Here is a 26,438-nt window from a genome sequence, read left to right as displayed (position 1 = left end):
ACGGATGAGGGAACTGAGGCACAGAGAAGTTAAGTGACGCCCACAGTCACACAGCTAACAAGTGGCAGAGCCGAGATTTGAACCCATGAGTGTTCTGCACCCAGTAAATACTCAATAAATATAACTGAATGAATTCGTGCTTCTAGATTTCAGTGCTACTAACAGTCAGTTGAGTTGGAAACGTCTCCCAGAGAATCAGATTGACTTGTTGGTACCAATCTAGCGAGATTCCTTCCTTGTCTATGATGATGATTAAACCACTTGCATTATTCACAAACATGCAATGATATTTTTGGGGCTTTATTGTCCTTTTGGAGATCATTTTTTGTCCTTGGTTTGGTAGTTCCCTGTGTTACACTGGATTTTTTCAACATTAATATTCTGATCTTGCCACAAAGTTTCTGTAGACTATAAATTCCTTGTGGGGCAGGGATCAAGCTAGCAACTCTGTTGTACTGTACTTTCCTAAGCACTTACAGGAGTATTCTGCATACAGTAAGTGCTCAATATATACCACTGATTGATTGACCCTGTCCTTCCTATCCTCCTCGTGACTTTCCCATCACTGTGAACAGTACCACCGTCCTCGTTGTCTCACAGGCTCGTAACCTGGGCATTATCTTCAACTCCTCTCTCTCATTCAACCCACATATTCAACATCATCAAATCCTTCAATCTGTTACCTTCACAACATCACTAAAAATCCACCCTTTGCTCTCCATCCAAATTGCTACTACATTAATCCAAGCACTTATCCTACCCCATCTTGATTACTGCCTCTCAGCCTCCTTGCTTACCTCCCTGCTTCCTATCTCTACCCACTCCAGTCTATACATCACTCTTCTGCCCACATCATTTTTCCACAAAACTGTTCAGTCCATGTTTGCTCACTCCTCAAGAACCTCCAATGGTTGTCCATCCACCTTTACACTGAACAGAAACTCCTTACTATATGCTTTAAAATCTCAATCACCTTTTCCCTTCCTACCTTAACTCCCTGGTTTCTTACTACAACCTAGCCCTCACACTTCGCTCCTCTAATGCCCACCTCCTCACACTACTTCAGTCTTGTTTACCTTGCCGCCGATCTCTTACCCACATCCTGCCTTTGGCCTGGAACTTACTCCCTCTTCATATACAACAAATGATCACTCTCCTAACCTTCAAAACCTTATTAAAAACACATGTCCTGCAAGAGGCCTTCCTCAACTGAGCCCTCATTTCTTCTTCTCCCACTCCCTCCTGTGTCTCCCTTGCACTTGCATTCTCCCCCTTTATTCACCCCTCCTTTACTCCACAGCACTTATGTATGGATCCATAATTTATTTATATTGTCTGTCTTCCCCTCTAGACTGTAAACTCGCTATGGATAGGTAATGTGTCTACTAACTCTGCTGTATTTTACTCTCAGTCACTCGTATTTATTGAGTGCTTACTATGTGCAGAGCAAGCACTTGGGAGAGTACAGTATAACACAGTTGATCTACCCACAATGAGTTTATAAACTAGAGGGAAGATAATCAGGTCCTACATGGGGTTCACAGTCCAAATGGGAGAGAAAAAAGGTAATGAATCCCCATTTTGCAGGTGAGGTAATAGAGGCAAAGAGAAATTAAGTGACTTGCCCAAAGTCACTCTTTCAAGTGCTTAATACAATGCTCTGCAAACAGTAAGTGCTCAATAAATATGATTGATTGATTGATGTTTCCTCACTCTACCTTTACACTGAAGGGTTCTATAACCTTATCTCCCTTTATAAGATCATGAGGGACTATTAGGTACTGTCAGTGCACTGCATGAATTTCTGCAAGTACTTCTTAATATCTGAATCATTTTAATCAAACCAATCTTACTGATCTTGGTTAACTTTGCCCACAGGGTTGAATGCTGCTTCTCATCAACAATATTGTAGAGATATGCTATTCATGTTTTTTATTAGAATTTGTAAACGGAACTTCTCATTCCAATATGGCTGTGTTCCGGAGACATATCCCCGTGAGCACACAAAAATGAAAATTAACTGTTTTGCAGAATTAGCACAATGATGTGTGCTCATGAAAAACTTGAAGCTTACGTAGCAGCCTACAACGGGAAATCTTAAATGCAACCAAAGATTTTCACTGGCAACAGAGAATTTATGTTATTACCAAATTCTGCTATCTGAGCAGTGCTCTAATCTAAATAGGGATTTGGGGCTTTTGGAGAATAAAGATATCTGTGAGAAGCTTCACTGCAACAACTTCAAAGGTTTTAGTCTCTTGTTATTTACCATTGCTGATAGTCAATGTTAGTAGCATTTTGAAGAAGGGACTAAAAAGTTGCAAGGCCATTACCGTTGATATTTACTGAGCACTCACTGTATGCAGAGCACTATACTATTTGCTTGAAATAACACTGTCTGACTCTTTCAGTGGGGGCCCACAAGTTCAGTAGTATCTGCTCAAGGGTCCTATAAGAAAAATTACCTCCATTTGCCTTCATTCCTCACTGTTTTTAATGAGCATGTGTGGAATCTCAACAAAGAACACCACTTGGTCTTGCTGCTGTCTACTTCCACCCAAAACAATTTAATAGTCCATAGGGAGAAGTAACACGATCTAGTTAATGGAAAGAGCACGGGCCTGGGAGTCAAAGGACTTGGGTTTTAATCCCACCTCTGCCATTTACCTGCTGCATGACCCTTGGGCAATTCACTTAATTCCCGTGCACCTCAGTTTTCTCATCTGTAAAGCTGTGACTAAGACTGTGAGCCCTATATGAGAGGGGGACTGTATCCATCCCGATCATTTTTGATCTACCCCAGCTCTTAATAGAGTGACTGGCATATAGTAAGTGCTTAACAAATACAATATAAAATTTTTTTAAAAAGGAGAATGTAACAGCAACCACCATGCTCCTCTATCAGCTCCCCAGCTCAACCTACTTAGGCATGTGTCTGGATGTCATCATATACTCTCAAGGGCTCATCCACTTCAAGGATGTGACATAAAGTCCCTACCCACTTCCTTCCCTCACTGTTGTCAATTCATAGCCATTTACAACTGGCTTAAGTGATTCAAAGACCAAAATACTGACCCACTTCTGGCTTTCCCGAAAGCAGGGGAATAATCAAACAATGTTGACTGAAGATGTAAAAGATGACCTTACTATGATTTGTACTTTACCTCTCCTCTTTGGCACATCTGTCTTAAAACAACAAAGAGTGTTTAACAGCAGACATTTATATGTGCCGGAGGGTTTTTTTGTTTGTTTGTTTCCTTTTGCTTTTCCTTCCAGGCTCCTTTCCCTGATTCTGCAAAATGAGTGAACTTCCTCAGAAATGAAATAAATCTTTTTATTGCCTTGAGTATTTGAGAAAAATGAGCAAACATTTGATTTTTATTGCATTACACCATCAAAAAGTGTATTAAGTAGCAAAATCCACATCTTGCGAGCAATTGAATTGAATACTTTATGATGAATAGTTATTGAAGCCAACATGCATCATTTTGGGAAAATATTTTGCAGTATTCAATATACCATGGTTTCAAAACAGTCTTATGAAGGAATGAATCAGTTAAACTGTTGTCCAGTTCACCATTCCATAATGTGTGATTTTTCTTTTTCTTTTTTTTTTTTTTGCCTGTGGCTAGTCAACCATTTATCAGCTCCCACAGAAATATGAGAGTGAAGGTTATTCAAACTATACAGGCCTGGAATTATGCCAGCATCATGTAGTCAAGAAGCAAAGTCATGTTGTTTTCTGCAACTTTACCAATTACAAGGAGGAAGCATCTAATTGAAAAAGCTTGGGACTGGGAGTCTGAAAACTGAAAGACTAATCTCAACTAACTTGTCTGCTGGGTGACCTTGTTAGAGTTATTTATCCTCTTCATGCCAGTTTCATCATTTGTAAAATGAAAATGAGGTACCTGGTCTCCCTATCTCTTAAACTGAGAGCCCTTGTGGGACAGGGACTTTGATCTAATTATCTCATTTCTACCCTAGTGTTTATTACAGTGCTTTGCACATAGTAAGTATTTAATAATGGCCATTATTATTATTTTTATTATTGTCACCATTTACTAGGGATCTTGAGAGAATTATCAGAAGGAAACAACCAAAAGAAATGCAAGAGCATTTAAAAATAAAATATGTATCAGATTTTCCCCTTCCCATGTGAAATTGTATATTTAGAACAAATTTATAATAGCCAATTCCCAAAACCTGCAAACCTTTTAGAATTTCATGGATTCTCAAGATAATAATACTGTTTGCAGTCCAAAAATTGATCTTTGAAAGATGCAAACCCATCTTTCAAGCCATTCGTTGTAGCATGAAATGATTAAAATTACAATTGCCAAAGGGAGAAGTGATAGAATAACTTTAAAATGAGTGATGCTTAACTGAGCACAATGTTTTACAAAGAAAAATGAAAGAACAAAAGAAGAGTAAATTCCCTGTTCCAACAATCTAAAGATAAAAAACATCCAAACAATGAAGCATTTTGATGAATGCATTCAAATGGATTAAATTTCTTCTGGGATACCCATGTTTGAAAATCAAAGAGAAAAGATTTGCTAAGTCTGGAAGTGGTTAGGTGAACACAAGACAGTTAAAAGAACAGTTTGAAAATGGAGCATTTAGCTCCAAACTTTTTTTTTAACATGCTGGAGCTTTTTCTAATTAATTAACACTTCTGAAAGACAAGAATTCAGGGAAAAACTCTTTCATCTTGCCTCAAAGATTGCTTTCCCTATCTCCCCATAGTCTTCTTCCAAAGATGAGGGCCCTTAGGATGTATCCCATTTTTTCACAATTTATTATCTGGAGTCTATGAACAAAAAATTATGAGCCCCTTGAGAGCAAAGACCATGATTTTCACCCCCATTGTTCTCTCTCAAGCACTCAGGACACTGCTCAGGACACACTAGGCCCTCAGCAAATGCTATTTATTGATTGCTTGAAGAACGGCAAGCACATTCTCAAGGGATCCATCCAACTAAGTGTTCTGCCTCTAAGAGTGATGACTGGGTGCTTAGAGGTACCACATATTCTCCCTCTTAGACCTCCATTTTTATGGTTACAGATGGATGGTTTAAAACCTAATTTTCACTCTACTATATCATTATGGATATTTCATTCTCTATTGTAACATTATGGATATTTCATTCTCAATTGTAACCAAATTTTCTTGGTCCTATTTATATTTTTGAGTGCGTGACTTCATGTGCTAATAAATTCCCTATGCTTTCCAACATTATATAGTTCCTTTTCTGAAAGCATCTCTCACTCGTTTTCTCTCTCTCTTCCCTTGTTATCAAACATTCTAGATAAGCTAAGCCCTCTGATTAATTTTTTCAAATAGGTCATTTTTTTCTTTTCTCCTCAGCATTCATTGTTTAATCAATCTCTTAGTGGATAGAGCCCAGCCCTGGGAGTCAGAGGGTCATAGGTTCTAATTCCAGCTCTGCCACACGTTTGCTGTGTGACCTTGGGCAAGTCACCTTACTTTTCTGTGACTCAGTTATCTTATCTGTAAAATGTGAGCCCCATGTAGGTTAGGGCCTGTGACAAACCTGATTTGCTTGTATCCACCCCAGTGTTTAGTACAGTGCTTGACAGTATTGTATTGTACAAATACAATAAAAAAATTCCTCCCTCTAGGCTCTTTGGAACTTTTCACAAAGTTCTTTATTTAGGAACCCAACTTTTCTTGCTGAAATTCCCACAATAAGCATTGAATTTCTCCTCTTTCTCTCTCCAATACTGGCCCAATATCCCTACACATTTAAACAAGCAGCTTCTTTTTGGCCATCCAGAATGTATGGAAAGCCAATCATGACTCTTGATCTATGATGATGGAGTCAAAACTTCATGTCCTTACCATAAGCCCACTTTCAAATGTTTAGATATGCAAAGCCAAATCTCTAGACAAACATGTTTGTTTATAAATGAATATATTTTAGAATCAGAGTAACCATTCCCAAAACTCAATTCACAAGATTTGTCTTGAAGGTGTTTGGAGGGTTGTTCTACCCAAGTGCTTACTACAGAAATATTCAAACTATATGCTTTAAGGCACTGGCTCATAGATCACCTTAGGATCAGTTCTGCTTGATTTCAAGAAAACTTTTCATTCTGGAAAAGGCAATTAATTCTTCTTCCTATCGGTGTGACCTGTTCAATTTCCAAGCTCTGAAAGAGCACTGGTTTTATCTTCTGTCCTTCCAACTTTACTCAAGCGTTCACTTCAATAGGAAACTTTCATTTAAGGCTAGGTCTCTTGGAATGAGAACTGACAGGAGGTATGGTTTTTATATTTACAGTAATAACAGAAATACTTGTTAAGCGCTTACTGTGTGCCAAGCACTGTATTAAGCACAGAGGTAAAGACAATCAGATCAGATCCCCCCATGGGGATCACAGTAGTTTTGTGATTGGGAATTGGATTACTCATTCACTACAAATCTGTACAATATTATAAAACTTGGGTAGCTTTCAAGCCATCTTGGTATGAGAAAAATATAGAGAGAAGCAGGCTGATCATAATCTACCACTAACTCACCTACTACAAATGGGAAATGGCCCAGGTTGAGTGCTGAGAAGGAAACTGCCATGTTCCATCTCTTGGCCATTCACTCCCAGTAGGAAGCAGTTTACATCAGCTGCCCAAGTGGACAGAGGCTGCTGACCCAAATCCATCATGGTAGTAAATCCAGTGGATTCTGTGAGGTGGAAGGAAAATCTTATGATGTTTTACACCTACAAAAGGTTCCTAACAGAGCCTCTCCCCTCAGACCCACATCAAAAAACCCCCCAAAAAACAAAAAACAAAACTTCTCCTTGGTTAGGAAGATTGCAGCACCAGACAACTCTCATGTTTGAAGACCTCCAACCTGTATAACCAAGTAGACACTAACCTCCAGAGGGAAGACCTGAGACCCAAGATTTTTTAAGTAAGTCTAATTACATAGTCGAGTCAGTGTCTCCATCCAGTAAGTGTCTCCATCCATCTTGAGGTCACAGTAAGTTGAAAGTAAAGCAGAGATGCCAGCATATTTCGGAGACATATTTTGGAAATTGTAACATTAACACTAATATAATAATAATAATAATGTTGGTATTTGTTAAGCGCTTACTATGTGCCGAGCACTGTTCTAAGCGCTGGGGTAGACATAGGGGAATCAGGTTGTCCCACGTGGGGCTCACAGTCTTAATCCCCATTTTACAGATGAGGGAACTGAGGCACAGAGAAGTTAAGTGACTTGCCCACAGTCACATAGCCGACAAGTGGCAGAGCTGGGATTCGAACTCATGAGCCCTGACTCCAAAGCCCGTGCTCTTTCCACTGAGCCACGCTGCTATGCCACTGGCCTTCAGCAATCAATCAATTGTATTTATTGAGTGCTTACTGTGTGCAGAGCACTATACTAAATGCTTGGGAGAGTACAAACAACCCTACAACAGACACATTCCCTGCCCACAAAGATCTTATAGTCTAGAGGGGGAGACAGACATTAATATAAATACATAAATTATGGATATGGACAGAGAGCTGAGCAGAGGGAGGAGTGAGTAAAGGATAATAATGTTGGTATTTGTTAAGCGCTATGTGCACAGCACTGTTGTAAGCGCTGGGGTAGATACAGGGTAATCAGTTTGTCCCACATGAGGCTCGCAGTCTTCATCCCCATTTTACAGATGAGGTAACTGAGGCACAGGCAATATCCAAGAATGAGGGAATTTGATATGTATTAAAATACCTCACAGAGCCCTGTTCATTAAAAATAAATCACTGCAACACGGAGAAATATTGAAGAAACCAAATCACTAGGTGAATTCTTGTCAGAGGAGGTGTGACACATTAAGGAACTCAGCTTCTCTCAGCTTTAAAAAAATAAACCATCAATCAGCTTCATCATAATTAGATTCAAAAGAGAAATGTAAACCTACATATATTTTTCACTCTTAAGCTAGCCCATACAAATCCATAAAATCCATACAAAGCCATAAATCACTGCAACACAGAGAAATATTGAAGAAACCAAATCACTAGGTGAATTCTTGTCAGAGGAGGTGTGACACATTAAGGAACTCAGCTTCTCTCAGCTTTAAAAAAAATAAACCATCAATCAGCTTCATCATAATTAGATTCAAAAGAGAAATATAAACCTACATATATTTTTCACTCTTAAGCTAGCCCATACAAAGCTTAGTGAGGAAAAACATATTTTTGGAGCAAGAGTAAATGAAACATCAAAATGTAAATAGGGAGAAAAGGTGTGCTAATGCTGGACAGAAGGAACCATTTTGCATGGAAAACAGTTTGGGCCATTTCATCATAAGAGAAAAAATGGTTGCTTGCCCTACAAAACAGTCAGGTGGATAAAACAGGGAAGAGGCTCTGAAGGTCACAGTTGGAATACAGCTTAGTGCAGCATTGGGTCACAATCTTAGTGGCACCCACATAGTCATCAGTGTGGAGTGTCAAACAGGGAGAACTTGGCAGGGAAAGGAGGTAGTGCAGGTGTCTAAAAAAATCAGAAGACATGTGTAAATGAAGAGGACATGAAGTACAAAATCACTACAGAATATGTCAAGATCCTTGTAGAAAAAAAGGTGATATTAGAGAGCCCCTATATGGGACTTTTCACCCAAAGGATTGGGAGAAAAAGTTGAACTTGAAAGGAAGGATCAATACACACAAGTTATCTAGAAAGGAGAACAAACTAGACAAGATATTTATTAGTATTACTTTGTGCCAAGCACTGTACTAAGCACCAGGATCCATACAAGTATCATATTGGATACAATCCCTGTGCCACATGGGGCTCACAGTCTAAGTGAAAGGATAGTCATTTTATCCCCATTCTCTATGTTCCAGAGAAGATAAGTGACTTGCTTGAGGTCACAACACAGGCAAAGGGCTAAACCAGGGCTAGAAGTCAGGTTTCCTAACTCCCAGATTTTTTCCTCGAGACCTCACTGCCTCCTTTGAATTCCATCAACTACTATTTTTAGCACAATCCATCTTTTACCAGGATCCTGAGGGCTGAGTAAATAGAGGTAGCAGAGACAATGGTTGAATATTTAATTTTTTTTTAATTATAAAACCTGCCCAAAAAGGAAGCAACTATGCCCGCCCCCTGCCTTTTCATTCAAGGAATCTTCCCTGATTGTTTGGGAAGTCAACAGGTCTTTTCCAGGGAAATTCAGGAGCTGGTCAGAAGGTGAAAGCCTGCAGCAAGTAGGGAGGGAGATGGCTGAGGGAAGAAGGGAGGTTTCAAGGATCCAAGCATTTCTGGGATGTTTAGATGGCATGTTGCAGAAGTGCAGGGGACATTTCTGAAGCTCCACTGCAGAACTCCATGCCAATAACCCAGACTCAACCAGACTCAAGGCAAGTTTGCAAAAGCTTCCAGCAAACTCAGAGCTAGGTTTTAATCCTCAGGACTTTCTTTTGAAGGCATTGGGAGGAAATGACTGAAAAGGGCGGAGTCAGTAAGGTACGCAGATAGTCAATCATCAGAGGATGCAAGAAGAAAAACGTTATGTTTCCATGTGACTTAATTTTCTAAAACCTTTGATTCTGATTCTGTGAATCACCTCTACAATTAAAAAAAATTAGGATTTTTTGGAGATGAAAGGAAACACAAATAAAAAAGTGCAGTTACAATTATTTCAAAGGGAGTTCTTATATGAGCATTATCTCACTGTATTATTTTGATTGAAAATCCTGTCATATGTAAAATCATCCCAAATGATTTGGGTATTCGATGTAAAGTTAGTGGTTATTTAATTGTTGTTTGATCATGGACTTAGTTTTAAATTTTTCTCTTTGACAGACATCCTCTTTCCAGGTTGGTATTAAGTTCATCATGAGTTCCAAATGCTAAGAAATTGTATCTTAAATCTCCTTTTAACCATGAGCAAAATATTTTCTGTCTGAATTCAATACCTTTAAAATGTACCATTTTGTATCGTGAGAGTAATGAAATTCAATCAATCAATTCACTGAGCATTTAAGCACTGTGTGCCAAGCACTGTTTTAAGTGCCTGAGAAAGTATAGAGTATAGAGTTGGTAGACAGAATCTTTGCCCACAAGTGTTTATGGCTGTGGGATGATAGAGAACACAGTTACTTCCTAACATCTCCCGTCAATCTGGACTCCTTGGCTGTGGTCAAGAAGTTGTTTTTTTTTTAATCAAAGAACTAATAATAATAATAATGGTACCTTTTATGTGCTTAGGATGTGACAAGCACAAGCACTGTTCTCACTGGGGAAGAGAAGAGTTAATGGGAATAGACACAGTCCCTGTCCCACTTGGGGCTCACGATCTTTATCCCCATTTGACAGATGAGGGAACTGAGGCTCAGAAATGTTAAGTGACTTGCCCGAGGTCACCCAGCAGATATGTAATAATGTTGGTATTTGTTAAGTGCTTACTATGTGCCAAGCACTGTTCTAAGCGCTGGGGTAGACACAGGGGAATCAGGTTGTCCCACGTGGGGCTCACAGTCTTAATCCCCATTTTACAGATGAGGTAACTGAGGCACCGAGAAGTTAAGTGCCTTGCCCAAAGTCACACAGCTGACAAGTGGCTGAGCCAGAATTCGAACCCATGACCTCTGACTCCAAAGCCCGTGCTCTTTCCACTGAGCCACGCTGCTTCTCTTAAAGAGGAAATGCATAGTCGGCAGGATTTGAACCTGCGCGGGGAAACCCTAATGGATTTCTAGTCCATCGCCTTAACCACTCCGCCATGACTACATATGGAAGAGCTAGGATTAGAACCCACGTCCTTTTGATTCCCAGGCCCTTGCTTTATCCACTAAGCCACATTTCCTGTCACACTGATGGGTTAGACCAAACAGGCTTATAACTACACAGCTGCTCAACCTGCTATGACAGAATAATCACTAAGGGAACATGATAAAAATGTTACTAAACTATTGTTAAACTCACCAAGGACAAGTACCATGTCTTCTGTTATATTTCCTAAGCACGTAATACAGTGCTCTGTACATAATAGACATGCAATAAATAGTACTGATTAAAAGAATTACTCAAAGTGATGTCTTTAAAACTCATAAAAAGTTTACACCATAGGTTAAAAAGAAGTCTTGTTTTGACTTAAAGATACAATATATAATTATTATTATACTTCTTAAACACTTATTTTGTGTCAAGCACTGTTCAAGCACAATGGAAGATACAAGTTAATAAGGTTGGACACAGTCCCTGTCCCACATGGGATTCACAGCCTAAGTAGGAGGAAGCACAGGTACTTAATCCACACTTTACAAGTGAGGAAACTGAAGCCCAGAGAATAAAGTGACTTGCCCAAGGTCACATGGCAAACAATTAGCAGCCTAGCATTAGAACCCAGATACTCTGATTCCTGAGCTTGAGCCTGATATTAATTTTTTAGTAATTAAAAATTCTCATCAAAGGAAATCCAGTTTATAGAGAGAACAGTATCCTGCCAGATGTGTTTTAATTAACATCCCATTCAGCTACTCACCTGCCCAGCACAGGGACCACTGCTATCTTCCAAGTATTTACTGAAGGGATTCGGTTCATAGGGCTCCTCTTCCTCTTTTCGCAGTATAATTTTGGATTTTACCGGCGCTGGACGAATAACCCCAGGTTTTGTCTTGATTGAACCCATAAAACAAAAAGAGATAAAAATGACTGAGAACACAAACAGTCCAGTGGAGAACAGATATAAGGCATTTTGAAGATTCATATTATATTTGCAATTGTCTTCTATTCTCCCACATTTTAATAACTTTACCAAGAAAAGAAGCATTCAACTAATTTAACTCTTTAGAAGTACAGTATAAGTAATTTCGGGAGTTCTAATGTTCATCATCCGTAAAACTAAATGATCAAGATCTATCTTTCCCTATGTAAACATGACGGCCCTCATCAAAACAATTCCTATTTCTTTCCACATACTGCGACCCAAAGTGAGTCCGTTCGTTCCGGCTGAGAAAACCTGCTTTTCCAAGGGAAAAGGAACTACTTCCCCAAAATAGATGTAGGGTGAAATAGCCCAAGAATGATTGACACATTTGCAAAACCATTTGGAATTCCTCAAAATTCAGTAGACATTAGGGTGACATATTTGGTGTTTAAACATTTTAGCTGTAAAAAACATTTTAGCTGTAATGATTCTACTCAGCTCCAGCACCTTAGGAAAATAATAAATGTGCTTAATGCAGCAGCTGCCATTTGTACCCAATTTAAGCCTCTGGGGAATACATCCATCTCCCTGTTCTTGAAAACACACAGTACATATTGGATGCCACTTGACAATATTCTCAGCCATAGCCAGGGATAAAGAGCCTTATCATCTTCCATCTGGAGAAATGTGGATCAAGGAGGTGTCCAGTTTAGGGTAGGGCACCTTCCGTAGGCAAAGAAAGATTTCTTCAGGGGAACAGTTATTTTTGGGGTGGAATAGATTATTATTATATATCTCTATATAGAGATATACATTATATTTAACTGCTTATTATGTGCCAAGCACTGTTCTAAGTGCTATCCTAGATATGGCATAGTGAATAGAGCATGGCTCTGAGAGTCAGAAGGTCTTGGATTTTAATCCCGGCTTTGCCACTTGTGAGCCTCAGTTACCTTATCTGTAAAATACAATTGTGAGCCCCATGCAGGACAGGGACTGTGTCCAACCCAATTTGCTTGTCTCCTCCCCAGTGCTAAGTACAGTGCCTGGCACATGATAAGTGCTTAGCAAATAGTGAAATTATTATTATTATTATTATTTTGTTAGTCAACTTGGACACAGTCAGTCTCCCATATGGCACTCAGAGTTAAGGTAGGAGGGAGAACAGGCATTTGATCCCCATTTTACAATTGAGGAAACAGACATAGAGAAGTTAAGTGACTTACCTAAGATCACAGAGCAAGCAATTGGCAGAGCCAAGATTAGAACTCTGATACTATGACTTCCAGGCCTGTGCTCTTTCCACTAGGCCATGTTGCTTGGATGAAAATCAAGCCAAATTCTGAAGGAAAGCACCTCTATTTTGGAGGGAACCAACACCTCCTAGCCTACAAACTCAGAAAGTAGTGTTGCCAACCTTCGCCCAAATCCTGACTCTGGTCTGGAATGTCCTCCCCCTTTATCCATTCAATTGTATTTATTGAGCACTTACTGTATGCAGACCTCTTCATATCTGACAGTCATTCTCCCCACAGTAAAAGCCCTATTAAAATCACATCTCCTTCAAAAGGCCTTCCCCAACAAGCCCTCATTTCCTCTTCTCCCACTCTCTTCTGCATCACCTTTGAATTTGAATTCCCATCTTTTATCCACCCTATCCTCAACCCACAGTGCTTATGTACATATTCACAATTTATTCATAAATGTTAATGTCTGTCTCCCCCTCTAGACTGTAAACCCCTTTTGGGAAGGGTATATGTCTACCAACTCTGTTATACTGCATTCTTCCAAGTACTTAGTACAATGCCATGCACACAGTAAATGCTCAATAAATACAACTGATTGATAGATTGATGCATCCCTGGGAGGGGGCTGGCAAAACTGGCAAGATAATAAGTTAGGCAGGTGCTGTGCTCTGCTCTGAGGTACTGAAGCTATTCCTCTACTCTGGCTTCCACCCTCTTCACTCCCCTGAGATTGCCCTCTCCATAAGGCCCCTTTTCCTCAGCTCCCCCTCCCTTCCACATCACCTTGACTCACTTCCTTTGCTCTTCTCCCCCTCCCCACAGCACTTAATTATATATGTGCATATCTACAATTTATATTTATATGTGCATATCTACTATTTATAATGATACCTGTTTACTTGTTTTGATATCTGTCTCCCCCACTCTAGACCTTAAGCCCAATGTGGGCAGGGATGGTTTCTTTTTATTGCTGAATTGTACTTTCCAATCACTTAGTACAGTGCTCTGCACACAGTAGGTGCTCAATAAATATGATTGAATCAATTAACAAATTAATCACTTCCTCTTAACCAAATCTAATGGGCTTTTCTATATCTCAATCCTCTTCATCTTCTCATCTGCTCTGGACACTGAATCACTCCCTTCTCCTGGAAACTCTAATTAACCTTAGTTTTACTGACATAGTTCTCTTCTGGTTCTCATCTTATCTCTCTGGCTCTCCCCACAAAACTGTCCTGTCCCCACATAGAGACCTCTTATCTCTTGACCCCATCCAACTATCCCAAGTCATCATGCCCTATCTGGTCTCCTTACCCACATACCTACTCAGTGTGGCTCAGTGGAAAGAGCATGGGCTTGGGAGTCAGAGGTCATGAGTTCGAATCCCTGCTCTGCCACTTGTGAACTGTGTGACTATGGACAAGTCACTTAACTTCTCTGTGCCTCGGTTACCTCATCTGTAAAATGGGGATTAACTGTGAGCCTCACGTGGGACAACCTGATGACCCTGTATCTACCCCAGCACTTAGAACAGTGCTCGGCACATAGTAAGCGCTTAACAAATACCAACATTATTACTCTTGATGAACAAATTCCCACCCTCAAACTCCACCCTCTTCACTGAACTCAACTTCCTTACATCCCTCCATCAATCCAATAATAAGTGCTTAGCAAATACTGAAATTATTATTATTATTATTTTGTTAGTCAACTTGGACACAGTCCGTCTCCCATATGGCACTCAGAGTTAAGGTAGGAGGGAGAACAGGCATTTGATCCCCATTTTACAATTGAGGAAACAGACATAGAGAAGTTAAGTGACTTACCTAAGATCACAGAGTAAGCAGTTGGCAGAGCCAAGATCGAAAAAGACATAGAGAAGTTAAGTGACTTACCTAAGATCACAGAGCAAGCAGTTGGCAGAGCCAAGATCCCTCCCTCCCTCCATCCCTCCATCCCTCCATCAATCATTTACCTCCGACCTGCAACACTGAATCATCTCAACACTACACTCCACATTCATGTGCTTGTGTTTCAGATTACAGCTGGCAGAATTTCAGACAACAGACTGACCTCATCCATTTCAAACTCATCCTCACCTGCTACAACTCTGCCCTCTCATCCACTCAGCAACAGTGTTTTTCTATCCTTACTGGCCCCATGCCCATTGCCCATGCCAGCTGTTTCAGACTCTTAATTCTCTCCTCAAACCTCCTGAGAGCTCCAGAACTGCTCCAGGGTACAAGCTGATAAGGGAAAAAGATTTCACAGTCAACCTTTCTGGCCTACAAAGCAGGCCAGTCAGATCAAGGGATTCCCTTGGCTCAGACCAGTTTTAGGTCCTAGGAGTAGACTTGGGGCAAGGTAAAGGAAGCGACTAGCCTAGCCAAATCTAATCACTTGACAACGAGTGGCCACAGGAAAGGCTTCAAGATCCCACTGTAAGTCATCCCAAAGCAGGGCAATCCAGCAGCAAATCAGTTTGCCTGCAGTTTTATTTTGGAAATGATTCTTGGGGTGTTCTTGGAGCTTAGCCCCAATCACTCAGTCCATCACTGGTGCTTACTGTGTGCAGAGCAGCATAAAAAGCATGTGGGAGAGTAAAATACAGCAGAGGTGGTAGATCTAATCCCTGGGCACAAAAAGCTCACACTATAGTGAACCTTGGGTGGAGGAGAGGGATGTGACTGAGGAAGGGGTATTATGATTTGAAGAGGACCAAAAGCAGAGGTCCAAGCAAAGGCAGGCTGCGGCTCTAAAGCCTCCATCACCTTGCCCTTGCTCTCCTGATTCTGCTGTATGGACTGCCTCTCCACTAAAATCCACTAAAATCCAACTTTTCCCACCTTCAAAGCCTCCTGAAAAGCCACCTTCTACAGCAAGCACTGCTCATCTAATCCCTATGTCCCCATTCATGTCTTCGCAACAGTTACCTTAGTACTCATGTGTATATTGGTTTATTTTTTCCATTCAGTTATCCATTTGTCCATTTATTCAGGTTTTACTTTTGTTTATATCAATTGTAGCTATGAATTTACTTATTTCTAGTCTACTCTCCTAAGCACTCAGTACAGTGCTCTGAACAGTGTAAGAACAAAATAAATGTCGTTGAATGACTATTACTATAAAATGGGGTCACCCACATGGATCACAAGAGCGCTAAAATACACACATAGTTGATAAGTTCTTTGTGGGTAATAAGAGAAAAAGTTTATTGATTGCAGCTACAAATCATGAAAATGAATTTTAAGTAGTGTAACATTTCCCAAAGCATTTTTTTTCCACCACTACTCAAGGCAGAGTACTCATCTGGGTGGACTATTGGTTTGAACCTACATGGCATTTCTTAATGCTGTCATAATGAAGCACAGCCCCAAACACAGACCACAGGGTGTTATAGGTTCAGCAGGAAGAAATCAAGAGGTGGCTTATTCTCATTAAACAGTTGCTTCAGGAAGATTGAACTGCCAAGAAGCAGACTCACAGTGACAGATGCAGCACGTAGCTGACTCAGCAAAATGGCAAAGTACCACTGGTATTTATTAATAAGATATTTTCCCGTGCACACATTCTGGAATGGTTCAGTAAACTGATATACTGATATAGCATCTTTAGTGTCAGCCAACATTCATGAAGAGGATCTTCCCATTAATTAATTCAGGAGTGCTTACTGTGTGCAGAGCACCGTACTAAGTACTTAGGAAAGTACAATAAAATATCAATAGCATCATTTTTGAATACAAAGAATTATAATATATGAGAACAAACACTGTGGTCTTTCCTTCCCTTAAGAGAAGTAAGTTTCTCCCCTCTAGACTGTAAGCTCACTGTGGGCAGGGAATGTGTCAGTTGCATTGTTGTGCCACACTCTCCCAACCGTTTAATAGAGGGCTCTGCACACAGTAAGTGCTCAATAAATGTGATTGATTGAAGTAAATTAAAAGTCCCTAGAAAAGATATATTATATACCCCTTTCTTTCCTTAGCAAATGTTTAAAGAAACAAAGCTATAGCTGCACAAATTACATTGTCCAGAATACTTATACTTTAAAATCTTCTAGATTGTGAGCCTATTGTTGGGTAGGGATTGTCTCTATTTGTTGCCAAACTGTACTTTTCAAGTGCTTAGTACAGTGCTCTGCACACAGTAAGTACTCAATAAATTTCGATTGAGTGAATGAATGAATGAAAATCTGTCCTTTTTACGATATTTCATGAGTTAAAGAGAGGAATGGTGTGACAAACATAAGAAGGAAAATATAAAAAATGCTTTTAATACAGAGTGTTCTGTGCTATATAAAGTTGTCAAGGATAAACTCCTTTCATCCATGATCTTAGTGGTACATTTTTCTAAACAAAAGTGACATCAAGTACCCTCAGTCAAATGAGTCATGATGACACTTGAAGTGTGACACATTCAATGGCAATCAGCATTGGAAACAAAATGATATGCTAAATTAAGAACTCCTAAGTCCACTCATTTTTAACTGAACAGAGCAGTCAGAGAAAAATGGACATTGTTCTTTAACCTCAACACTGAATATTGAGTCAGTGGACAACAAACGTTTTGCAGTGACATGCTCTTTGATGATTCAAATTGACAAACTGGAAAAGATATCAAGAGGTCATCTAGATCATCCTCTGCATCCAGGCACATGTAACCACCCAAGAAAGAAAATTAATTTTATTGCATTCCTCAGTATCTCCAAATTCCATATCCACGATCATCAATATTTCCAGGGTGCATAATCCTCACTGTCACAGATTCACTTCCTTTTGCTTTGCATGCAATATAAACCAGTACCCAGTGTAATCACAATCATATCGATCATACTGTACCTTTTTATAAGTCCCTTCTCAATGTATTGTTCCTCAGGGCACATAAACACTAGCACTCTGGCCTTTTCTGACAAAGCTGATTTCCCACTCTGCCCTTTCCTGACAAAGCTAGTTTCCCCACTCTTTAAATATTTTTGTTTCTCCCTTCTGTATCCTAACAAATCATTCCAAATGCTTCCTATGTATGTGATATCTTTCTGGGAAACACCTGGGGCTTAAAATCCACATAGCACTTAAACTCAACAAATGATTACACCTTGAGGAGGGGGCAGAGAGGCTATTTCTATCCTATAAATGGAGGCAGGATTGGGCTATCCCAGTGGGACATTAAAATACTGGCCCAGAAATGTCCGGGGCACAAAGTATGATGAGTGGTAATGACCAGCAAATAGAATAGCCATAAGTCCAGTTTCATACCATATTTCCACTAGTTTGTCTCCTGTCTAATGCAGACATGGCAGAGGATGCTTTTATGTATTTTTATTTTAAGCACCCAGTCTTCCTCTGCTTCAATTCCTGCCACAGAATCCTGCAGCTTAGAGCGTCACCTGTGTTTCCAGAGAACCGGCAGTGAAATGCAAAATCTCTGAAGTTGGAGAGATATGGAGAAAGAGGGTGTCCCCCAAAAAGCACTCTAGGTTCAGGTGGCCTCAGATACATTTCCACAAAATGTGCATTAGCTGTCACTGCATTTGCCTAAGGCCCTGACGCAATGGATATGGGATCATACATGTCCGTGTCCAGTAACTGTGAGGTCCATTAGTGGCCACTGCTCCAGTGAGAGGCAAAAGCCAAACACCTGCCACATTTTGGGCTTGCCTCCCTACTTCTTACTGGCACTGGAGATTAGATGAAATATTTCTTTGTTCAGTTTATTTTCTTGGGGTTTTTTAATACTAAAATGTTATTTTGTCAACAGCAGCTGATGTGGTACATTGAAATGAAACTTGGAATATGCTTTACACAGAGTTCATGACTGTAGATGACATAGTGGATACAGCATGGGCCCGGGAATCAGAAGGTCATGGGTTCTAGTCCTGGCTCTGCTACTTGTATGCTGTATGACCTTGGGCAATTCACTTCAGTTCTTTGGGCCTTAGGTACCTCATCTATAAAATGGGGATTGAGACTGTTAACCCCATGTGGGACAGGGACTGTGTCCAACCCAATTTGCTTGTATCCACCCCAGCACTTAGTACAGTGCCTGGCACACAGCAAGTGCTTAACAAATACCATAATTATTATTAGTTGTAGTAGTAGCTTGATTGAATTAAATTGGTCAAAGTTATCTTTAGGTCTGGACTACATAATCTGGGAAGCAAAAAAATAATTTTCTCATATAATGAATTAGAAAAGACAATTATCACTTCATGTACACACATTTATCACACTTATGACAGCTTCCAGTTGGTTCAGCCTCCCTTTACTCCATTGTAAACCTGTAAAAGATTTAATTCTGTGGGAAGGAAATTAAAATGACCAAGAAGGGAATAACTGTCCTGAAGATGAAATCAAAAGATATCTTCATATCTGGAATACATTTTCTTGGTGATAATCCTTTCATAAACTAACAGACCCCTCTAAGGGTTTGTGTGTATTGGAACTTAATTTTAAGCTTCATAAAGGTGGGTCTTGAATGCCTTAAAGGAAAGATCCAATAGAAGGGCAAAGTAAGAAATCCAGAGTGCAGAGGAATTATTCATTCAAGACTGCCCCTGAAAACCACAAGCCTTACTGAAAAAATGGAGTAAATATAACCCCCTTGATACTTCATATTATTCTCTTTCACTTTAGCCAGTGATTATGTAGTTGCTTCCGGAAAACCAAATCCAACAGAGCTAAAAATAATACAGATTTGACAACTATTAAAAACTTAATTATACAGGCATATAACTTCCAAAATAATATTTTTCTCTTTTAATATTCACAGAAAAGTTCTCACCAGACTTTTAAATAATTCTTGAATGTAACCCATTCATTTCCTAAATAATCCCAACATTTGAAATATATTAACATTTCCTAATCGAAAGGAGTCAATTTTTATTTAAAAGTTTTCCCTCATTTTTCCATAAAACCATTCAACTTCATTAAGATATTTCAGGGCTTGCTTGTTTCCATAGTAACCTTCTTGATAACTGGCTATATGCTCACTGTTACAAATGATTTACTTTAACTACCTTATACTCTTCATTAATAAAAACACACAAGAATTCTGAGACACTTGAAAGAATTTCTACTTAATACTTTATATTAATACTTTACATAAATAATAATGTTGGTATTTGTTAAGTGCTTACTATGTGCAGAGCTCTGTTCTAAGCGCTGGGGTAGATTACAGGGTAATTAGGTTGTCCCACGGGAGGCTCACAGTCTTAATCCCCATTTTACAGATGAGGGAACTGAGGCACAGAGAAGTTAAGTGACTTGCCCACAGTCACACAGTTGACAAGTGGCAGAGCTGGGATTTGAACCCATGACCTCTGATTCCCAAGCCCCTGCTCATTCCACCTGTTTGGGATACACTAACCACCCCAAAAATATCATTAATAAGAAATGGAAAATGAGATTTTTCTCTCTCATATTCAATAGTAGTGGTGATAACTCTTGAGACAAAGGTTCTGAAGAACTTATAACATACTCACTGTTTTCACCCAGACCCCTCTCTACCTGTGAAAGCTACCTATATCAATTACCATTTTTATTTGAAGAATGCCTGATTTAGAAATTTGATACTCACCAGTTGACTCTCACCCACAGTAGACATTGGTAGAGAAAGATTAGCCTGCAAAATGTCAACATATATGCAATATTAGATAAATTAGCTCTCATTATAAAATGATCCTATAAAGGCCACAATGAGCAAGATGTGAAAATTTTAAATGGTTGTGGAGCCACTTCCCTGACAAAAGAACAACTCAAATTCCCCACACAATTCTTGCTAAATTAAAAAACCTAAATTTTTGAGAATTTTATTTTATTTTAAAAACAATCTAAATTTTAAATGTTGTAGATCTCTCTATTGCCCAGTAATTCCTGGAAATTAAAATATGACAAAATCCATTTATATGGACCCATATGAAGGTTGAAAGCTCATTAAGAGCAGGAAATGTGTCTGCTAACTCTGTTGTATTCTCCGAAGCATTTAGTACAGTGCTTGGGTAAGAGTTAGGTAATTACCATTCATTTTTTGTTTGGTTGATTTGTGGTAGACAAATTTTCCACTGGGAAGTATCATTTTGCTCATGATAGTAGTAGTAGTAGTAACAGAAGGAATTTCAGCCCAGTGAAAGTCCTCTGTCCATTTTGACATTATCATCAAAGGTTTCATGCCTGGTATGGAAAACTGAGGGAGAACCAGGCCCTGATAGTCCAGGGCAACTAGAAAATAATGTCAATTCAATTCAATTCAATCGTATTTATTTAACACTTACTCTGTGCAAAGCACCATACTAAGTGCTTAAAATAACAGAGAACACATATGTTCCTGAGACTTCAGGACTGAGAACTTGGGTCGACGAATTCATTCATTCAATCAAATTTATTGAATACAGAGTGTGCAGAGCACTGTACTAAGCACTTGGACAGTACAATTCAGCAATAGAGACAATCCCTGCCCACATCAGGCTTACAGTCTAGAAGGGGAAGACAGACATCAAAACAAATAAACAGGCATCAATATAAATAAGTAGAATTACAGATATATACACATCAAAACAAGTAGTGGTAGCTTGGTAACAATTGCAGTTTTGCCACCCACATTGTCCAACTATTTTTAAGCATCGTTGCTGGAGTTGTGTATTTCATAGAATGCCCTTGTTGGGTCTTTGGGTAAAACCCTCTAGCACAACAGCCTAAGCAGGAAGAACAGGGACTAGAACCGAGGTCTCCTGACTCCCAGGGAAGCACTCTTTCTACTGGACCAATAGCAGAGCTCATCAAGGTTAATTAGTTGTAAAGGATAGACAAAGTAGCAGCTGCTTGAAAAAAACATAAGCGGCAACAAAGTCTAAATAATTAGAATGAATAGGAGATGAAGATATATCTCAGGGAATGTGTGTTTACTGTGGCATTGTACTCTCCCAAGTGCTTAGTACAGTGCTCTGCAAACGGTAAGCATTCAATAAATATGATTGCATAAATATGATCGAATGAAAGGAGAGAGTGATAAAAGAAGATGGGAAGAGAAGAATTTCTGTGAGAAACTAAATCTCACAGAGTACTTCTACAGCCACTGACATTCACCCCACCCACTATTATAAATTCTGTGTGGGCAGGTATCACGTCTACTTACTCTACTGAAGTCTCCCAGGCACACAATACAATATTCTGCACCCAATCAGTGTTCAATAAACGGTAGTAACTGATTGTAAAAAACATAAGTAGAGAAGAAAATTTGGAAGGAGAGAAAGGAGAGCATTTAACTCCATTTTTATCAAACCTCTTTGAGTGCATGAATCATGTCTTCTAACTCCATTGTAGTCTTCCAGTTGTTTAGGACAATGCTTTGCACACAGTAAGTACTTAATAAATATTATGGATTGATTAACCAAACAAGAATGAAGATAAGGAGAATGAGAAAGTCTAAAAATGTTTTCATAAGTGGGATATATAAAAAGATGAAGACTTACTTCATAAGTTACAGAATTGGGAAGCAGTTTGGCTTACTGGAAAGGCCCCAGGCCTGGGATCAGAGATCTTGGTTCGAATCCCAGCTCCTCCGCTTGCCTTGCCTTTTAAGTTCTCTGTGTCTCAGTTTCCTCATCTGTAAAAGGAGGATTCAATACCTGTCCTCCCTCTTATTTATGCAGTGATACAAGAACTGTGTCTGACCAGATTAATCTGCATTTACCCCAGCACTTAGCACAGTGCTTGACATATAGTAAGTGACTAACAAATACCATAATTTTTGTTATTATTATTGATAACAATAATTTAAAAGGGGTGAGGTGAAGTTTCAGGACCCATTGAAAAATAAAAAGCTCTGCAGAAATAGTCAGTTGGGAAAAAACATCTTCTTACTGTCTACAATGCCAGGGTTATCTTAGAAGATTGCCGAGCTTTCTTAAAGGGGCTACATAGCTCCTTCTTACTGGCATCTCTAAAAATCCGTATTAGAGGCAGGGTGCAGAAAAAGGAGAAAGGACATTTTGAAGAGGCTGAAAAGAGGTAAGAGAACCTACCATTTCAAATATCCACAGGGTGTGAAGCATTGAGCCTGACCTCTGTTGCAGGAGGGACTCTCTGAAGAACCTAAATAATGCATGATCTGTTGCACATTTAGGAGCCATATCTCTAAATTCTGTTATCAATTTCCTAGCACCCAGGTCCGTGCTCTAAGTGCAGAAAGTGATCAGTAAATCCAGGAGGCCTTACCAAACTGAGCCCCCCTTTTCCAGTGCTCCTCCTCCCCTATCACCCCTACTCCCTCCCTCTGCTCTACTCCCCCTCCCTACAGCACTTTTGTATATTTGTACATATTTATTATTCTATTTATTTTATTAATGATGTGTATATATATATAATTCTATTTATGTATTTTGAGGCTATTGATGGCTGTCTACTTGTTTTGTTTTGTTGTCTGTCTCTCCCTTCTAGACAGTGAGCCCATTGTTGGGCAGGGATTGTCTCTATCTGTTGCTAAATCGTACTTTCCAAGCACTTAGTACAGTGCTCTGCACAAAGTAAGTGCTCAACAAATATGATTGAATGAACAAATACCAAGGATGGTCATGATGGCACAATCAGCACTTCCAATAATGCTATGCACTGCAAGTCACCCTACCTTCTGTCCTCTGAGTTTATTAAGGAGTGGAAGAAAATATGTCTAGAATTGTTTTTATTTCTACCTGGTCTCTTTGCCTATGTTTGTCTGTGTCAATTTTCTTTGTTTTAGGAGAAAGCCCACAGTTTGGTTGACCTATAACCTCCAAAGGGAACTTAGACCATGAGCTACTACTGGACCTTGTTAATGGTTCATCCAACCCAATATTCCATCTCCAACAATAGTTTGCTTGAAGGGACCACAAAGTGATTGTCCTGTGAGACCATCTAGCCTCTTTAACCTTTCCTTCTTCATTCTCAACATTTCTACAAATTAACTGTGAACCATTCAATAACTTGGCTTTAGCAAATAGTAGGTCCTTTCACATTGCAACTTTAAATATTTCACTGGCAAACACTTCTTTTAAATCTAGAAATGGGTCAGAGAGATCCAGTTATTTTAAGAGAACCAGTTGAAAAATTGGGATTTTTTTTTAATTCATATCGACAAGAAAGTGAAATTAAAACCATTAGGAGAGCAGAGATGTCATTGGAAGATTTTCCTTAAAAAGGCAAAAAAGTCTAAATTCTTTCTGGGCTGGTTAGACCTTGTGTTTGGGTCAATAGCCATTTGAAAGCATAAAGCAGCAATGCCAGGAATACTGCTGTTCTACCAGATCTGGGCCCAGTTTCTTTTGTCTTTCTCCGCTTGGTTGGGAACTTACACACCCTGAATCAACTTTTCACTGATTAGGACAGATTGAGTTTCATTTTCCTGGAAAGGAGAGTAAATAAAACAAGAGAACAAGGTCTTTCATTGTTGCCTTTGGTGTTTGCATAGCATGAACTACAATTAAGTTTGAAGAACTATTTGATATTGAATTTCCTTTTAATAGTCATGAGTTGAAATTATGGGAAAAAGTGTTTAACAAAACTAGAAAAGTGGTTTCCCCAAATTAAACTCTTACTGTAAAGTTTGAAGGGTTTCCAGAAACTCATGACCTTAACTTTCTGGTTCCTTTAGCTACTTGAACAAACTCTTTGACTACCCAACATATAAAGATGAATCTGCCTTTTTCTCCCCAATTTTGATCTATTATAAACAATCTTGCCTACCTTATTTATGAGGCATGTTCTAAAATAAGAAAATTACACTAGTGAAATAATAGCTTTGTAAGCAGGTTATGACTTCATGTATATATGTACATAAATATATATGTATATACACATATATATATATTTAATACATTAATTTGAAGTGCAGCAAGTGAATAAAACAAAGCTGGAGATAATAGTTGTAATAATAATGGTATTTGTTAAGTGTTTACTATTTGACTGGCATTGTACTAAGCACTGGGGTGGATACAAGCAAATCGAGTTTGACACAGTCCCTGTCTCAAGGAGAGCTCACAGTCTCAATCCCCAGAAATCATTATATCCAGTCTCCATCTCTCTGGCAAATCAGTGCTTAAGAAATCCTATATTCCATCCAATTTTGAAAATTCCGGAAACAGATTCCATATAATCCCTTCAGAATGCATTCTAACGTCTAATCCCCTCAATAATCCAAAGGTTGACCACGTCAGACTTCAGGATTTGATGTGACCTCAGAATCTTCAAATATTAATGGCAAATGGTAGCCTTCGGGAGATAGCCAATTTTCTTTAAAAGGGAGAGGGAGGAAAATAATATACTAGTGTCTAGTTTTGTAAACTAATGGAATTGGAAGAGGTAGACTGTTCTTTCGCTGGACTCACAGCAATAATTTACAACATCCACAGGTGCCCACCACTGGTCTTATCATATAAGGTGAAAGTTTAACTCCAAAGGAGGTAATTAATGCAATGGGCAACACATCATTGCAATTACAGGTGTTCATATGAAGCATGAAATTTAAGCAATAAACTGACATTCAAAGGGAACTCAAGGCCCCATTCTGTACCTAGATGATAATTATTCCAGTTGCTTTATGTAATAATGCTTCTTGAAAAAGTCTATCGAGCCATCGTTGAATTTAGTGGCTATATAATCATTGCCTTGCAAAGATGTTGAATAATGCAAAATGTCCAGGAGGTGAAACTATGTGAACTTGTGTTTTGGAGGTTTTTTTACATTTCAATGAGAAATTCTCCATTGTAGTCAATTCCAAATCATGCAGAAACATTTGACAAAGCTGAGAAAAATTCAAATGTCAGGCTGCTAGAGGAAACATAAAACAGAGCTTCTCATTCAAGAAATGGAATTTCATTCAGGTCAAAGTAAAGCAGGATAACTGAACCACAAGCTTTTTTTAGTGTTCCTGAGCACATCGTACCACCTTTGTGATTCAGCGTCAGTGTAGAATGACTCATCTGGTTCCACCAAACTTTATAATGAAAATGTGAACTTATTTTCACCAATTTGGAGAACCATTGTTTAAAGGAGACTTGTTTTCCCTCTCGGACCCCAGGAACGTGCATTTTCATTTGCCCAGAGAAAAAACTGTGAAGTGGCCCACCACCACTTTGGGCTGCTGGGAGCCAGGACCTAACTAAACCTAGCTCTGGAGACAGCATCTTTTGACTTAGTAGTGTGATTCTCCAATTTGGCTACTTTTATCTTCGCAATTCACTTTGGGACATTCAAAACTCAAAATAATGCAAAAGAATACCTTATAATAGTTTCTAGGATGTGGATGAAAATCCACTGGATTAGAGAATATTAAATCCCAGGCACAAGTACAGAACTCTACATCCAGGAGATACACTTCTTTTTTTTGATGGTATTTGTTAAGCGATTACTATGTGCCAGGCCCTATACTAAGCACTGGGATAGGTACAAAATAATTAAATTGTCCAATCTAATTATTTTGGACAAAGGCCATATCCCACATGGGTTTCACAGTTTTAATCCCCATTAAAGCACAGAGAGATGAGGCACA

The 26,438-nt window shown here is 39.1% G+C and overlaps 1 protein-coding gene and 1 non-coding gene across 16 annotated transcripts in view; both read right to left on the bottom strand.

The window, feature by feature from the left end:
- LOC100073568 (muscular LMNA interacting protein) overlaps positions 1-26,438 on the bottom strand; it is a 221,747-nt gene that overhangs the window by 52,812 nt on the left and 142,497 nt on the right. For all 15 annotated transcript variants that reach the window (XM_029075082.1, XM_029075002.1, XM_029075053.1 and 12 more), the window contains 2 exons: positions 20,496-20,540; positions 11,509-11,640 (listed from right to left, as the gene is read on the bottom strand). In XM_029075082.1, the coding sequence (XP_028930915.1) occupies positions 11,509-11,640; positions 20,496-20,540 (177 nt within the window). The remainder of the gene's footprint in view (positions 1-11,508; positions 11,641-20,495; positions 20,541-26,438) is intronic.
- On the bottom strand, positions 10,673-10,754 carry TRNAS-AGA. The gene has a single exon. It is a non-coding gene; the product is annotated as a tRNA-Ser (tRNA).

The sequence above is a fragment of the Ornithorhynchus anatinus genome, chromosome 1 (genome assembly GCF_004115215.2).
Source record: "Ornithorhynchus anatinus isolate Pmale09 chromosome 1, mOrnAna1.pri.v4, whole genome shotgun sequence".
NCBI lineage: Eukaryota > Metazoa > Chordata > Mammalia > Monotremata > Ornithorhynchidae > Ornithorhynchus > Ornithorhynchus anatinus.
Note: the sequence above shows the minus strand (reverse complement) of the source record. Positions and strands in the feature narration are given on the sequence as shown.